The sequence below is a fragment of the Vigna unguiculata genome, chromosome 9 (assembly GCF_004118075.2).
Source record: "Vigna unguiculata cultivar IT97K-499-35 chromosome 9, ASM411807v1, whole genome shotgun sequence".
Taxonomy (NCBI): domain Eukaryota; kingdom Viridiplantae; phylum Streptophyta; class Magnoliopsida; order Fabales; family Fabaceae; genus Vigna; species Vigna unguiculata.
In genome coordinates this window covers 4650156-4667085 of record NC_040287.1, presented here as the reverse complement: position 1 = coordinate 4667085, position 16930 = coordinate 4650156, and the positions used below count along the sequence as shown (strand labels likewise).

Below are 16930 nucleotides of genomic sequence, written 5' to 3'. Positions count from 1 at the left end.
TTCAAATAAACTATAATAAAATGTTTTGAAACGTCAAATAAACTTAAAAGACTAAATCCACGCATTTACATAGAGTTGAGAGAGTAAATTTATTTAAAGTTTCAACGAAAAAATTAATTCTAATTTTGACTCAAAATTAAAGGACAAAAATATATTTAATCTATTATAAATATAATAATCCATTAATGTGAACATTTTCTTTAATAGATTTGTTGTGTACATGTTTTTGTCTCTTTCCATCTTTATAAGTACAATAACTATTTTGAAACAAATTATTTACTTTGATGAAAATTACAAGTGTTTCTATAGTGTAATTCTAACACTATGAAATTTAATAAAAAATATTGTTTTGTAGGTATACATTTTTTATAATTTCAATATAAAGTTTGGGAACTAATTTGTTTTTTATCTTGACAATTAAACTACAAGAGTGTAATTATAACACTATAAGAAATTGGTAAAAAAAATATTTTTATACCCGTTTTGTGTACATATGTTTTTTATTATTTCAATATAACTTTTAGTAACTGGTTTATTTTTTCATTTTGAAAATTATTATAATAATTAATCATAACTCCGATTTCAAAATTTCCATGCTATTTAGTTTAAGGTTATCTCTTAAAAGATTACATTTTTTGGTTTCTTCTCTCAACGCCAATTCTTCTTTCGCTTTAGCTTCGTAACAAGTTGTTGCAGTTACTTCCCTCGACTTCTCTCAATTCGTGGTTTTTTTTTTTTTTTCTGAGTAACATTGATAGTGGATTTCTTCTTCTCCAGGTTAGGGTTCGATTAGGGTTTTATTAAATTGAAGGATTGTGCTGGATAATGATAGACTGCATGGTTTGAATGAATTTCTTAATTGTTTTCCATGTAAATAGGGTTCTAATTAGGGGATGTAATACATTGTTGCTGATTACAAGGAAATTTTTTGCCTTTTCACTGCCCCGTGTTTTAATCTGTTTTTGTGTTGCGGGTGCCAGTCACTGAGCCAAAAACGCTCTGTTTTACTTTGCTATGTAGCCTAGTTATGTGCTGAACTTCTTTTTCATTTTGTTTATGATCTTCATGGTTGTTATATTATTACCGTGTTGAGATGGCAGAGACCAGATAATGAAGTCTTATTTAGTATTTCTTTTAGAAAATTACCAAAATTTTTATTAGAATGCATATCATATAATGTCCGAACGTCATTTAATTCTATCTCAACACTGTGCGTATTTTTCTCTACTGCAAGGAGGATTCTAGGGAGACAATTTAATAGTTCATATCCCCTGTCATTAGCTTTTGATGAATTGTTTTTTGCATATTTCTTGTGCAATTGCTCAATTAGTTTATATTTGAAATGATAGTGTTTTTAATGGTAATTAATTTATCCTGCAAGTTACAATGTCTGCAAAATGAATCGTGTGCATGGTAAAGATTATAGTTTTAAGAAAAAAGATTTCGAACTGATTTTAATTGTTAACCTGGCTTCTAGTTTGACTTCCCCTAAAGTCTAGTGGATTTCCTCTTTGATCTTGTAGGTAGGGGTGTCAAAATGGGCCGGGTCCGATGGGTCGGCCCGCTAGCCCGACAAAAATAACATGGGTCGAATCAAGAAATTCAGCCCGCCAGTTCCCTACAGCCCGGCCCGTCAAACCCGCTGGCCCGTCGGGCCAACCCGTGGGCCAAAACGGGTCAGCCCGCGGCCCGTGTAACTTAAGTAAAAAAATCCCAAAATCCCACGTGCATGTTTTATTTTCACTTCAGCATCCCTCTCACACTCTCACACAATCCTTTTTCTCTGCGCTCCCCACCCATCCACAATCTCTCCCTCCGCGCACTCTCTGTCTGGGCTCGCTTCTCTTCCACTCTCTTCCACTCTCTGCGCTCCCCACCACCCATCCACACAGGCCACCACGCTAACCATACCCGCCGCTTCTCTTCTCCTCCACCTTCACAGCGTCCACGAACACCGTCCACGAACACCGCGTCCACGAACACCGCGAAAACAGCGGAGCCACCGTCGGACTGCGATTGGCGGACGATTCCGACTGCCACGACCACCGCGAAGACAGGTATGTTCCTAATTTGAGTTGTGGTTCCATTTGTCCCGTTTTGTAACCTAAATTCCCAATTTTGTTAACCCTAAATTTCTGATTTTCTGATTTCCGACCACCACGACCCATTCTGTGAATCATGAATCGTAATTGCTGGTGCTGCTGCCGTTAATGGATGTTCATCGTTAATATTTTAATATTCGGACTGCATGTAGATTGGATGTTTTTTTATATTTACAGAGGTGCAGGACGAAAATATAGTGAGGGTAGGAAGAATTAGGCATAAAACAAAGATGATTATAGTATATTGTTGATAATAAGTACTGCCACTGGTTCATATTTAGATGTGTGTACTGTACTCTGCATGTTTCAAACTGGGATTGAGTTGTTTGGAATTAACTTAAATTGAAAGCAAGCCTATACAGTTTCTGCCACTGGTTCACACTGCAGCACATGTATTAATTTTTATGCACATCTATTTTTATGTGTAATCTGCTTATGCTAGTCTTAAATGCTTCTATTTTTCTTTTGTGTAGTTGCTTGCACTTTGGTTATGCTCCATGCCGAATGATGTTCTGATTCAGACATGTTATTGATGCTGCAAAAGTGACCTTCATGACTTGCAGTTGCAGAGAGCAAAACGTCATTTACATGTGTTTTTAATCATTTCAATTTGTTTGGACTTTCATGATGCTCCTCTTTTTAGGTTACATTAAATCATGGACTATTGTATTAATGCAGACCACCCTGATTATTGTTTGTGATCATTTTCTTGTTTGAATGAACCTGCCTGATGCTTCACTGAATCAGTTATGTTATTATATATTGCATTCCAGGGCTGTTTTTGTGTTGTGATATTAGATTATTGTTGTTGGACAGATGTGAAAAAATTCAAAATTAAAATCTGACTGATTGGGCCAAAAATTACACACACCAGGAAAAACTGGCGGGCCAGCCCGCCAGCCCGCCAGCCCGCGGGCCGGGTCCAAAAAAGCAGCCCGTTTTACCTTGTCGGGCCAGCCCGGCCCGGCCCGTTTAATACGGGCCAAAAGCGGGCCGGGTCAAAACGGGCCGGGCTGGCCCGTTTTGACACCCCTAGTTGTAGGCATATTTTATGATAACTATATGGCCAAGGACTTGTGATGACTTTGTTTCTTCCTACGGGAAGAATACTTAAAGTCTAATTTATTGTCAACTCCAGTATTAATAAAATACTTGAAAAATTATAAGCAGGTCTGGTCAGTGCAATTTGTACTACTAGGGTAGGGTGTTTTCATAGTAAAGTATAAAAGAAAAGGCTAGACTAAAGATAAAAGGCTTACTGGTATGTGTTACAAATAACAAGCTAAAAGAGTAATTCCGAAGGGGAATGAGATTGATTTGGTTACCCTTGAAAGATGTCATTGTGGACATGCTTTTTGATTTGGATTTTATTAGTCAGGAATAGTGATTTAATATTACAAGACTTTAAAGATGGCCAATCAGCAGAGTCATAAACATTTGAGTTTTAAAAATTGATTCTTCTTTATCTAATGTTGTAGGTTAATTTGTTTTAACTGGAGGAAGTGTTGGATTCCTTTTACCTAGGAATACTGAAACATTGAACACCGATGTGCTCTTTGGTGGTGATTTACTGTTCCCAGTGCCCATAGCTTGAAGGTTCCAGAGGCAAGGAAAATCAAGTTTACCATTTATTCGAGGACAAGAAGGTAGGGTATGTAATTTAAAGCATATTAAGATAGCCTTGGTGCATGAATAAAACGAAAGCAATTGAAAAAATTACACCATAATCTCAATGCAGTGCTTTTATTCCAACTGGCTTTAGTGTTGTTATAAGTATCTCAATACCGTGCTTCTATCTTATATTTAGTCAGATTTTCCTTCCTTCTCACCCAATTGATCTCTTATACTTATGGTTACTGAATACCAGATACTGATTGTTGAAGAAGAGGTACTTCAACAGGTTATATTTGGTAGAGAAACTACTGTTACAGAATATGAAAGTGGAAGAGGTGAATCAATGTCAGATTCAAGAGTGGTATCCAAAGTTCAAATCTGTATCCATCAAGACTGTAATTCACCAACTTCCCGAGTCATTTATTCAGTACCTTCTTGATGACTCTGGGCCCTTTCTCTTACCTGCTTCTGTCTTAAATGAAGATGCATTACCCAATAGAATTCATAATCCAACTGAAGAAGAAGATTTTCAGGTTTCAGAGGGATCTGGGGATGAAGCAGAAGATTCTCCACCACCTTCTTTTCCAGAACTTGAATTGAAAATTAAGGAATCTATTGAGTCCCTTGGGGGTGCAGTCTTTCCCAAGATGAATTGGAGTGCTCCAAAAGATTCAGCATGGATAAGTACCGCAGGCAGTCTTAGGTGCACCAGTTTTAGTGAGATTGCACTTTTATTTCGAGCATCTGACTCATTGGTCCATGATTTGTGCCATGCGTATGATTCATGCCAGGATAAATCTTCGACTAGGCCCCATAATTTCTTTCTTGCACTCCGTAAATGGTATCCATCTCTTCAGCCAGACATGGAATTTCGATGTTTCATACGAGATCAGAAGTTGATTGGAATTTCTCAACGAGAGGTTACTACTTTTTATCCTATTTTGCTTGAAAAGAAGAATGATATCCTTTCATTGATCCTAGCATTTTTCAACAATTACGTGAGGGCTAAATTTGAGTCAGAAAACTACACATTTGATGTTTATATCACAAAGGACGAGAGAGTTAAGATTGTGGATTTCAACCCTTGGGGTGCTTTTACATTGCCCTTGTTATTTGCATGGGATGAATTAGAGAGTATTCATACTGAAGGAAATGATGTGGAGTTTAGAATTGTAGAAGATCGTTGTGCTGTTAGGCCAGGCCTTAAAACAGCAGTGCCTTTTGATTACTTGGATACGAGTGAGGGTAGTGGTTGGGATCAATTTCTAAGGAGTGCAGATGAAGAGTTTAGACAACAATCTGCAGAAGCTGGTGCATGATAATCAACTGCTGTTTCTCTAAATTAACACTTAAGGTAGCAAATAAAAAAGTAGCTTTTTAATTTGTATTTTGAGTTTCTTTACAAAGGAAAACTCCTGTTTGAAAGCATTATCGCATGGAGGAGGCATATTTTTTGTTTAACATAAACCTTAGTCCTTATGGTTATTAAGTTTATTTTGTTGGACTTCAAACATCAGATATTTTTACTTGAAGTTTTTCTGTTGGTCATTGTTATCTGCTACCAATTTCAGGCCTTCGGATGATTAGGTGTTGAAACTCAGGCACACGAACATCTGTAGGGACAATTGTGTCGTATGGTGCTTAGTTTGTACCTAAGTATTTTAGAGAAAATTTATCATGTGTTGAGTGTATTTTTTATATGAAAAAATGAGTTGCTTCCATGTTTGTATTATTCATGTGCTTATTTATGTTCGTTCACTGCAATCTATTCCCTTACCTGGTGACACTAACATGCATAATTCCTTTATTCTATGCAGGTTAGTTTGGTATATGTATTGAATACTTAATATTATGAATAACCTAAGTAATATATAACAGAGGAGATATGCAGGGTAAATTAGTCGTTATTATAATATTTTGTTTATATCCTTATTTAGTTTTGAGTAAATCTTTTTGCTTAAAAAAAATAATACACACGAAAATTGATTATTTATAATTTTTAATATCTTTCTCTTCCTTTTAATCAGCAAACACTTTATTGACTGTATAAACGGATATTTTCAAATAAAATTAATTGTGCCAAACTTTAAGTAAATAATCAGTTATATAAAATTAAGGGTTAAATATGTTTTTTTTTCTTTAACTAAGTGAATTTTGGAATTAGTCTATTTTGAAATTTTGGATCAATTTAATCCTTCATCTCTTGAAATATGTGATTTTAGTCCTTTTAATTAAATTTTGTTAGATTTATTTGATGTTTTGCATCTCATAATTGTATTTGAGTTGTTTATACTGTTTGACACGTTTTCGCTTTAATGTTAAGTTAATTACTATTATGAAACGTGCTTGAAATACCAAATAAATTTAACAAAATTTGATTAAAAAGATTAAATTCATGCATTTTAAAAGATAAATGATTAAATTGGTCCAAAATTTTAAAATTAACTAATTCTAAAATTCACTAAAAATTAAAAAATCAAAAGCATATTTAACCCTAAAATTAATTATTAACTATTTAATATTCGTAATTATTTAAAAAAATTCTTATTACTAACTACAAATAGGTATTTGGTGTCTCTAAATTTTATTTATCGGTTATATAAGATCAATTAAATATTTATTTTTTATAACTATTTTATCAACATTCATATTACTGATGGGAAAAGACATACTTCATATCTCTATACCATTTTTAAAAAATAAGTTAATAAATGACAATTACTAAAAACAGTAGTAGATGAATTAGTGTAAGATGTGATACGAGAAATTTGTAATGGATGGTATTGTTGAAGTAGATGCATCTATTCTTAATTTTAAACATTTTTTTAATTTTAAAATAAAATATGAAATATTTATCCAAAATATTATATAACAACTTTTTTGAGTTATAAATTGAACACAGGAGTGGAAACACAAGTTAGACAAATATGTGTTCATTCTTTTCTTATTATAACAAAAAATCTATTAGTATAATAATTATTGAAATAAAAAATAGAGATAAGTATATTTTTATAATTAAATTTATATTAAATTAAAATTTTTTATTATCTCAAATTTTAATATATTTTGTTTTGTAAAACTTAAAACTAAATAAATATAATTTTTAAAAAATATTAATTAAGTTAAAATAAATATATTTATTATGAAATAAAAACAAATTTTAATTCGTACCAAAAATATATTTAACTTTAAAAAATGATATTAAATTATAAAATAATTTTCTATAAAAATGTAATTATAAGATAAATAATTTTATATTATTATGTTTTTAATCATGAATAGTAAATTTTATATAATAATTATTTAAAGAATAAAATAATATATATATATATATATATATATATATATATATATATATATAAATTCTTTATTAACGGATAAACTATCTTACATATTTCTTTTATATTCTCTCATATTTCTATTAAATTCAATACCTTTGAACCAATTTTATTTTTTCAATTATTTGATCTAACCCTGTTCCTTGGCAAAAGTAATACCATTCCTTACCCTCCAAAGTAGAACGGTGTCGTAAAGGTGGCTTCCTGGGCGCCTAAGTGAAAACCGAGAAGAACCCTATTATTATCATTATTGTTGCTGCGAACACTTCATAGTAGTAGGCATGGCGGAGGAAGGGGAAGAAACGAAGAACGCTGTCAGAGTATTCGTGGGAGGATTGGCGGAAACCGTCAGTGCCGAAGACCTTCGAAGCTTATTCTCCTCTCTTGGTTCCGTCCAAGCCGTTCAAACCATCCGAACTAAAGGTCGCAGCTTTGCCTACATCGATTTTCACTCCGATCCTAAATCCCTTTCCAAACTCTTCAGCAAGGCAAGAATCAATATCTTTTTTTTTTCTTTATTTCTTTTTTCCAATAACTATCAATGACATGTTGTGATTCATGTAGCCAACTTTTAGGAGAAATAGTTTAAGGACATTTTATTCGAACTTTTCCCTCTCAACTTTTAGGAGAAAAATGAAGATAGAATTCTGTATAAGCTAAAATTCGAGTTTTTGTGTGTTAAAAATAATACTTAGTTATACTGATACAGAACTACTAAAAACACATGATATTAGAAACTTGAGAGTTTGAAGAATCCAAAATTGCAGGAAATTCTATGAATTAAAGAACTTCGAGACTACTTGATTATTGGAATAGGAAACAGAGAAGAAGAATTACAACTGTTTTTCCAAAAGCCCCTTTCTTCAGGTCCAAACTAACTATTTAAAGAGTTAGTTAACAGATAGTTAGTTGACAATGGTTAACTACTAAAAACAGACTATACTTATGAATAAGATAGTTTTAACTAACAGAATTTTTTTTTTAATTATTTTGTTGTGTTGTTTCAGTGACTAATTTTAACTTTGGATTGACATGGCAGTATAATGGGTGTCTATGGAAGGGTGGAAGGCTGAGACTGGAGAAGGCCAAAGAAGACTATCTCACGAGGATGAAGAGAGAATGGGAGCACGATGCTCTTGATGATGCTACTCAACCACCTCCCAGTTCTCCTAAGGAAGCCACCACACACTCTTCTAAGTCAAATACCAAACATCTCAGTATTTTCTTTCCTAGATTGAGAAAGGTCTCTTGTTTATGTGGTTTTTTAGAGTATGCATTTCAATGTTAAAGGTTGATCTTGTGATAGTTGGGTTTGGTTGAGTTGAGTTGATGAGTAGGCAATAGGATTGGGTACGAGTTGATGGGTTATGTGAACTGTATGCGTGAAATTATTATTTTGGGTTTCTTGTGCATTGTGGTGAGGTGGAAAAACTTGATTGCACTTCCCTTGGGTGCTTGCTCTTAGTCAGGGATGAAGTTTCACCTTGTTAGGGGTGCTAGCTAACTTTCATTGTAAACTTTATTATATTGGTGATTGAGATAAAACTTTGATCTGAGAAAACAACACCAAAGGAATTTGCATTGCATCTTAGTATTCTTCTTATTTTAAACTGAAGGAAGAGATTTTCATTGAGTTAATATTTAAGTATGTGTAGGAAATCAAGATAGGCCTGTCTGTTAGGATGTGACACTGTTAGTTAGGCCTTGTCAGTTGATAGTATGCCTTGTAGTCTATTAGAATAAATAATTAGTTCAGCTCTAATAAACAGCTGTTAGAATAAGTGTTTTATAACTTGTACAACGCATTTTCAGAGCAATGATTTTTATTTTAAAGTTAGTTTATTTATCTGTTATGCATAACTAAATAGTCATTTAATTATGTCAAATGTATCCTTGCATTTGCATTATGTCTAAAGAAATAAGGGTAAATGATATTACTTGGCTTTTACATGCTACATATATACCTGTGCAGGTGAAATCCATACCATTCAGTGGAACTGGCAAGCACAAATACAGTTTCCAGAATATTAAAGTTCCTCCACTCCCTGTGCATTTTTGTGATTGTGAGGAGCATTGTAGTCCCGTTATCACGGAAAGAGGGAAGCTATCTATTGATGGGGGAGCTGAAAGTGGTGGAATGAATGATGAAGAGATTAGCATAATGAATTCTGTGATGAACAAGCTACTTCAAAAAGAAAAGGTTTCCAGTGTTGAGAACCTTGGAAAGGAGAAGGATTTGTGCAAGTTACCTGATACTTTACAATCTGATGAATGTGAAGATAGCGCAACAGATGAAGACGATCTCATTATTAACATGGAGACGAATAGAAATAAAACAGCTTTAATAGGGAACCAGGAGCTCGAAAGAATCCTGGAAAATCAGGTATTTTTTCTTTATTTGTGGGTGGAGGTTGGGTGTTTAATAAATTAGGGTCTAAGCGGTAATGTCAGTTTCCTTTTAGCAAAGAAAATGTATTCTATTCCATGTAATTGTTGTATTTAATCTTCAGGAATCATGGTTTAATAAAACAAAAATTGCTAAGGAAGATCACAACAATAGTACGCCTCAAGTGGAGAGAAGGAATAATACCAATCCCAACAAGAACAAGAAGAGGAAATCACTTCCCAAATTGGAAATGGAAAGTAATGCAGAAGTATCAGCAACCCCTGGTGGCAAGGGTAATAAGCAGACTATTCCAAATAAGGTGGGATCTGGTGCACAGCGTAGTGAGCCAGAAGATGGTTTTGAGGAATTGACTAAAGTATCATGGTCTCAAAAGTCTTCATGGAAAGAACTTCTTGGTGGTGGAGGAAATACTTCTTTCAGTGCTTCTGTTATATTACCAAAGTTGGACTCTAGTAAGAATCAAGAAAGATCCTATGATCTGTGTGCACCTGTATCTACAATCAGTAAAACTGAAAACATGGAAAAGGACAGAGAATTATGGAGCAACCCTACCAATACGCAAGCGATAAAAGAGCATGCTGATGCTCAACCTACCGATACACAAGTGATTAAAGAGCTTGCTGAAGCTCAACCTGCAAATAAAGAAGTGATAGAAGATGTTACCGAAAATCAGCATAATGTGGCACCTAATAAGACAGGCAGAGGAGCTTCATGGCTGCAAAAACAATCCTGGACACAAATGGTTAGTGAGAATAGCAATTCATTTAGCATTTCACATATTTTGCCTGGTATTACTTTTCCAGAGCCAAAGGCCAAGGAACCCATTGTGGTACCTGCCATTTCCAATCAATCCAAGCATAATGGTGTACCCAAGGATACTATTAATGAAGCTGTGAGTAATGACGGGTTTAATTCAAAGGAGGCTGTACAAGAAAAGAGTCAGCATATCAGTGCCAATGACGTTACTTTTGCTTCAGTAGTTGAGGAAAAAGTTGAAACAAATCCCAGGGAAAAATCCCCTGAAAATATTGAAATAGGTGAAACGTGCACATTTATGAGAAGTGCTGCATCTTTGAAGGAATGGGCAAAAGCTAAGACCGCTATTAGTGGATCACTCAAAAGAAAAAGTGGTGAGAGGTAACATGACAAGGTTTCCACAGGACAGAAATATCTGACGGTTAATCAGCATTATCTTTCACAATGTTTTGTGCTATATTCACTCCCAGTTATTGTTCTTTTCGTGCAAAGAGATGAAAGTGAAAAGTAATGAAGGACAAATTGATTTTCAAAATGACATTTGCAATTTGGACACCAATTTCCACACTTTTCTTCAGTTATATCAAATCTGGTTCAGAACGTTCTGATTGAGACTCAGTCAGTGATATAGCTAGTCCAAATTGGTTGCATCAGAAATGTTTTGTAACCGTCATGGTTCAACACAACCCCGTAAGTTTTCTGATGAATCCTGTGATCCAACCGTAGCTTAACTAGTCTTAGCGAATTGGTGACCAGGTGGTTTATAAAGTGAATTGGTGTTTTGTGAGTTTTTGCGATTTTTAAGGTATAGCATGAACATTTTCAAGTTTGAAGTTTATAATTCATGAATTTTTGGATAGATTTGATTCATGCTGTTAGACAAGTATATTTAAAGTGTATTTTTTTTATAGTTTTGTTAGCCCAAAAAGAATCAGCAGCAGAGTGAGGAATTGAATTACCATTAAGTTAAACATGCTCGTGATAAAAGTTAGGAATGAAAAAACATTATTTGTTTTTCATAGCTTAGGAAGTGTTTGATTCATGTACTCTTTGTTTCTGGAAATATAGAAGTGAGCGTATTTAGAATGTTTAAAAAAAAAATATTTTTGAGTACGTGGAAAGTTGAATTAAAAGGTATTTTTCAGAAATATGATGAGTTAATCGAACATATCTTTAGATGTGTTTAAGAATGATTTTTTTATTGTAATATTCTTATTAATTACGTTTCTAGGATTATAATATCATGAAACAAACATTTCATTGAGAACTGAAAAATATTATTTTTAGTATTATATAATACTGATTATTTATTTATTGGGCTAAAAATGATGGTTGCAAATGGATGATGGGTGATGACCATCAAGATAATTAGAACCCATTCTAAATGAAATCATTTTTAGCCCAACTAGTAAACAAATAATTAGAACTTTATGTTTTTTGTTTGTCACAGAAGCAATAACGCAACCCATTTTTTTTTTAATTTAGGGAGAAGATCCTTTATATAATTCATATTTTATTTCCTTTGTTTCCAAAAGTTAAATATGAAAAATATAAACTTAAATTTATTTCCTTAGTATATAATTCATATTCAATATATTATTTAAATGATTAAATATAATATTTTTTAGATTAAAAATATATTTTATTAATTATTCCATTTTTTGATACATTATATGAAAGAACTACATATATAAATGCATGAGATGTTGGGAAGTATACACAAATTTCTTATCTTCATAAACAGATTTTGGAAGAATCATTAAAATAAGTATGTCATATCCTAATAAATTTTATTTTGAACGGATAGAGTGTTTATAGATATTACTTTTGTAAGGGCTCTTGTGTTAAGAGCTACAACCACAACATTACAGTTAAGTTAAAACTCATAAGTTCACCAATCATTTTTATCTATGAACAAATGCTATTAAACATTGAATTATATTTTATATTTTTACTACAAAAATGTATTTTAATTTGGAGTAGTTTAGTCTAATTATATGTATATAAAACCAATTAACCTATGCATTAATGAGTCTAATTTTATCACGCTGAATCTGGCGTATAAAATAAAATTAATATACATATATATATATATATATATATATATATATATATATATATATATATATATATATATATATATATATATGACCTTTTATTTGTTTAGTAATTCTACGTCAGTGCAAAAAGGTTTATAATGTTATAAGTTTCATGACCCAAAATTCAACGTTAAAAATATACAGCAATATTTTTGTAAATATTTTTTCAAATTAAAATCGTACTTCTTACAACAAACGTCAATTTTAAATTTGAAGTCAGTCATAGGACCTATAGACGTTAAAAAACATCGAACTATCCTAGGTCCAACAATTTTTAACGTCCGTTGGTCATAAGATCGATGTAAAATTGAAAATTAATATTTACTGTGCATTAATTTGACTTTTAAAATTTTAGAAACAATGCCAGCATCATCACCTTTCTCTTTCTCGTTTAGTGAAACCTACCACCAAAGTATAGCGATGACGCCAAACTTATAGGAGTATGTTCTTTAATCCATTTCACTCCATCTTGTTGTGGTGGTGCTCATATGCGCTTAAACTTTGATTATCCTAGATTGCATTTCACATTAAGGTTGGTGTTTTCATTCACTAGTCATTATTGTGTTGCCCTAAGTGTTGCGGTTTTAGGTAAATTTCACTAAAAATAGGTAGAAAATTATTTTTGACTCAAAAGTTTTTGTGGTAATTTATATTAGGTTGTATTCAAATGTGAGTGTTCAACTATGAGATATTGATCACAAATTCAAAGTTATGAAAATTTAGTGATGAAAAATTTCAAATGGTCATAACTTTTGGTACGAACCTCGGATGGAAACGCTTCAGAAATGAAAGTTGTTGGAAAGTGGATTACGATATAAAATTTTCAAAAATCAATCTTTAAAGGTGTGTTGGTCATAACTTTTATTTTTTACCCATTTTTCTATGTTCTAGAAAATTTTGTGATGTATAATTATATTGTATATTGATTTTCTATGAGCGTTAACGTTTGTTATAAGCGTTAAATGATTGATGTATGTACAAAGATAAGATACATAAATTTAACGTCTTCTACAGACCTTTAACGAATTTCTAATCACTTTTTAAGGAAATTATTTGTTGGTTTCAATGTAACATTTTATTAGTAATTGTTACCATCATAAAAAAAAATGCGAGTTCATTATGAAATTGGCAGTTCAAACACGGCACAATATATAACTTGTACAAATATTTTTCATAATGTTTACATCCAAACCCTTTGGTCAACTCTTGTACAGTAAATATGCACACACAAGGTTGTATACTTTAAATAAATTTCTTTTAGTCACTGATTATATCATTTAAGTATAAAAAACTTATACATCAACCATTAAGAAAATATGAATAGTAAGAAAATTTATTTATGATTTTTTATTATAGGTATAATTTATTTACATTTCATGAAAATAATTTTTATTATAGATTTGATATGATTTTTCATGCTTTGTATTTTTTTTTTGTTATAATAAATTTTTACGAAGACAAATAATTTATGATTTTTTTTTATGTCAAAAGTTAAAATGTTAAAGTTGATAATTAAATACAGCAATAAATTTTATTTGAAATATATGACTTTTTCAAAAGTCATATAAAATTTAATAAATTTATGATAAAAATATATTAAGAATAATATATTTTTGTTATAATTAATGGAAAGAGATGTCTAGTTTTACTAAGTGAAAACGAATGAGCATCCAAAGAACACATATTCAAAGTTATTCTTTTCATTTCAGTGCTCATTTACTTCCTCTATCCTTATTTTGTCCTTTTAACATACATAATCACATACCAATCATAACATAATTAGTTAATTAGTTCACTCTGTTCTTTCAATTTTCAAAACAAAGGTACAATGTATTAAATTTACCCTCGTTATTAATGTTTTTTAAAATTTTCTTCTCAATATATATTGATCACAAACATGTTTATAATATATTTAATAGAGACAAATAAAGAAATGTGTATTTGTTACACCGGAGAATGTATGTTCGACATGTAAGCCCTCTTTCTTCAGTTCATGTAATGGGCCTGGCCTCCGTAGGCCCAAGGCCCTGCCCTTCTGAAGGGCACCTTACCCTACCACCAGCCCTCCATCCTCCTCATTACTCATTTCTCCTTTGTTTCAGAAACAGCAGTTCCATACTTTTCCCTCTGCTAGGGCACATCATCCATAAATCTCCAAGCTACCAAAAGTCCTTTCTTTGCTTCCGGTAAGTGAACTTCGAAGCTCCTGGTTCGTTCATTCCCTTTTTCCTCTCCGTTTAAAACGCATGGTGCGAGTTAGAGTTAAGATTCTTAACTTCAGTTTTGTCCTCTTTTCCAGTTCTAGCCCACTTCCTTGGTTCAGGAGCTGTTATTTCGTTGATCGCGGGTCTGTTGTCTTGTGGTACTTAAACCAAGGTAAGGGAAGCTAGTTCTAACCGTTCAAAGTTGTTTTCGGGTGTCTTTTGGGTCTATTGCATGTTTATATGTTTGAGAAATGTGTTTTGTCGCATGATATGGGTTTGCATGTGTGTCTGGGGGTAGATCTGGGCTGTTTCCGCCGTTGCATGTGAGTGAACAGTGATGAACTCTGTTATTTTCGCCCAAGCGAGCTAGTCTCGCCTAGGCGAGAGTACTAGAGTACTCCCTGTCACGAGAGCTCGCCCAGGCGGCCCTCTTTCGTTTTGAGCGACGCACGGTCTCGCTCAGGCGAGAAGGTCTCGCTTGAGCGAGATCCCGTGAAGCCTCCACTGTCGCGCGTCTCGCTTGAGCGAGAATTCGATGTTTTCTGTGAAGGCGCATCTCGCCTGAGCGAGAATGCGTGAAGACCTCTTTGGCTTATCTCGCCTGGGCGAGAATTCGCTGCCTCTGAAAGGTCAGCGTCTCGCCTGAGCGAGTGTGTGAGTGGGGGTCATGTTTCCTTGGCTGTTAAGTGATTTATTGCATGCATTGTCTTGACTATTCTTCCTAAAGATGATGTACGTGAATATGCTTGGGTGTTTGGGTTTTTATAAATGAAACTGGCATGCTTGGTATGAGATTGATCATGGGATTATGGTTTTGTGATGTTTTAACATGAGGATTGTATGCATGAGATCAACGTGGTGGTTATGATATGAGAAACATGATCATGATTGTGAGATAGGCGTAATTCCATGAGTCCCATGGGGAGACTCCATGGTGGCGTGTAGTGTATATGTTAAGATATGGATTCAAGTAAGGATCGCATCCCGAAACTCTAAAGGATCAGTGAGTCTCAGGTAGAGCAAGCTGACCCAAGTGGTGAGAGTAGCGGGAGGCCCTAGTCTTTGGCAGGATAATGGCCTCAGACGCTTAAAGGCTAACCTTGTGAGTGGTAGGGTGAAACCCATTGGCAATGGCTCTGCAGAGCAGTAGAGGCCACCACAAGTGCAAGCGTCCGGTGAATCCGATCTTAATATATGTATCCGGATAATCGAGTCATATTGTCTTGCTTGTTTGCCTTAACATGATCTATGTGCCTCCGTGTTGTATGCCTGGAATGTTTATGTCTTTATTCCTTTATGCCCCGATAAGTATTATATTACACTAGCTTACCCTTGCATGTTTGTGTGTGTTTCTGTTATGTTTTCTCTTTTGCGATGATCACCATTGGTGGGAGCAGATGGGAATACTTATGGAGGTAGGCCTGATGGTGGTAGCGGTGCAGTCTAGTGGGCCCGTTGTTGTGGTTTCTTGAAGATGTTCTATGGCCCTAGTGCCTTGAAATTCCATGCCCCTAGGGCATTCGTTTTGCGTAACTTCTAAATCTTAGAATTGTTTTGTTTATGGCATGGTTGGATGCCCAAAATTCTCTCTAAGTACTCCTATGGATGACTGTTAAAGTACACTCTTTAACTCTGGTTTCTTTTGTTCACGTTGCTCTTAAAATATTATAACTGTGCGACGTTTGTTTATTGGATTAATCTAACTAAATGGGACGTCACACGACATCTCCGATAATTTATATATATACATTTTGTGGTTTTCTTCTTATTTTTGACTTGCTACTGGGGAGTATTTTCAATTAAAATTAATTAAAGAAACAAATTACATATTTTATTAAATTTATTGTAACTTATTCAAAGCTGGAAATGTTAATAAAGCAATTCAATTATCTCAACAGTATCTTTATACATATTCTTGTGAAAAATATGTTTTGCTTTTAAGATAATATACAAAATAGAATTCGTGCAGGCGTCTGTGTTTCTCTATATATAATTCTTGAAAGTAAAAGTTAATACTAAAAATGAAATACAATAAAGAAAAACTAAACATTATAAAATAGAGAAATAATATAGCCGGAGTTAAATATATTTTTAGTTTTTAAATTTAGACCAAAATTAGAATTCGTTTTTATCTTAAACTTTAATATATTTTGTTCTCCAAATTTAAAAAATGAATGTATTTAGTCGTCTTAACCCAACCGCGTTAAGTTTTTTTGACGTCTCAAACGAGTTTTAGGACTGACATTTGAATTATTTATATTATTTTGACACGTTCTAGTTTAAATATCAGTCTCAAACATTGTTTAATAAACTAAAAAAATTAGCATCATTAGGTTAAAATGATTTAATTCATTTATTTTTAAAATTTAAAAATCAAGATATATCAAAGTTTGAAATATGGCCGAATTCA

General features: G+C 33.1%; 2 protein-coding genes across 12 annotated transcripts; both read left to right on the top strand.

Moving 5' to 3' along the window:
* The first annotated feature begins 647 nt into the window (after positions 1–647).
* On the top strand, positions 648–5445 carry LOC114163268 (cell division cycle protein 123 homolog). 11 transcript variants are annotated; one of them, XM_028047481.1, is made up of 4 exons: positions 1718–2057; positions 2576–2681; positions 3581–3748; positions 4003–5445. In XM_028047481.1, the coding sequence occupies exon 4, from the start codon at positions 4037–4039 to the stop codon at positions 5033–5035; it is 999 nt and encodes a 332-aa protein (XP_027903282.1). In that variant the 5' UTR covers positions 1718–2057; positions 2576–2681; positions 3581–3748; positions 4003–4036; the 3' UTR covers positions 5036–5445. The 11 variants fall into 11 exon arrangements, with proteins under 11 accessions (XP_027903280.1, XP_027903282.1, XP_027903278.1 ...); XM_028047480.1 differs by having other exon boundaries at positions 1719–2057; positions 3581–3753; positions 3970–5445; XM_028047475.1 differs by having other exon boundaries at positions 1720–2057; positions 3970–5445.
* A 1777-nt stretch (positions 5446–7222) lies between these two features.
* Positions 7223–11238, top strand: LOC114163521. The gene is made up of 4 exons (XM_028047827.1): positions 7223–7542; positions 8094–8297; positions 9027–9437; positions 9565–11238. The coding sequence occupies exons 1-4, from the start codon at positions 7336–7338 to the stop codon at positions 10600–10602; spliced, it is 1860 nt and encodes a 619-aa protein (XP_027903628.1). The 5' UTR covers positions 7223–7335; the 3' UTR covers positions 10603–11238.
* The last annotated feature ends 5692 nt before the right edge of the window (positions 11239–16930 follow it).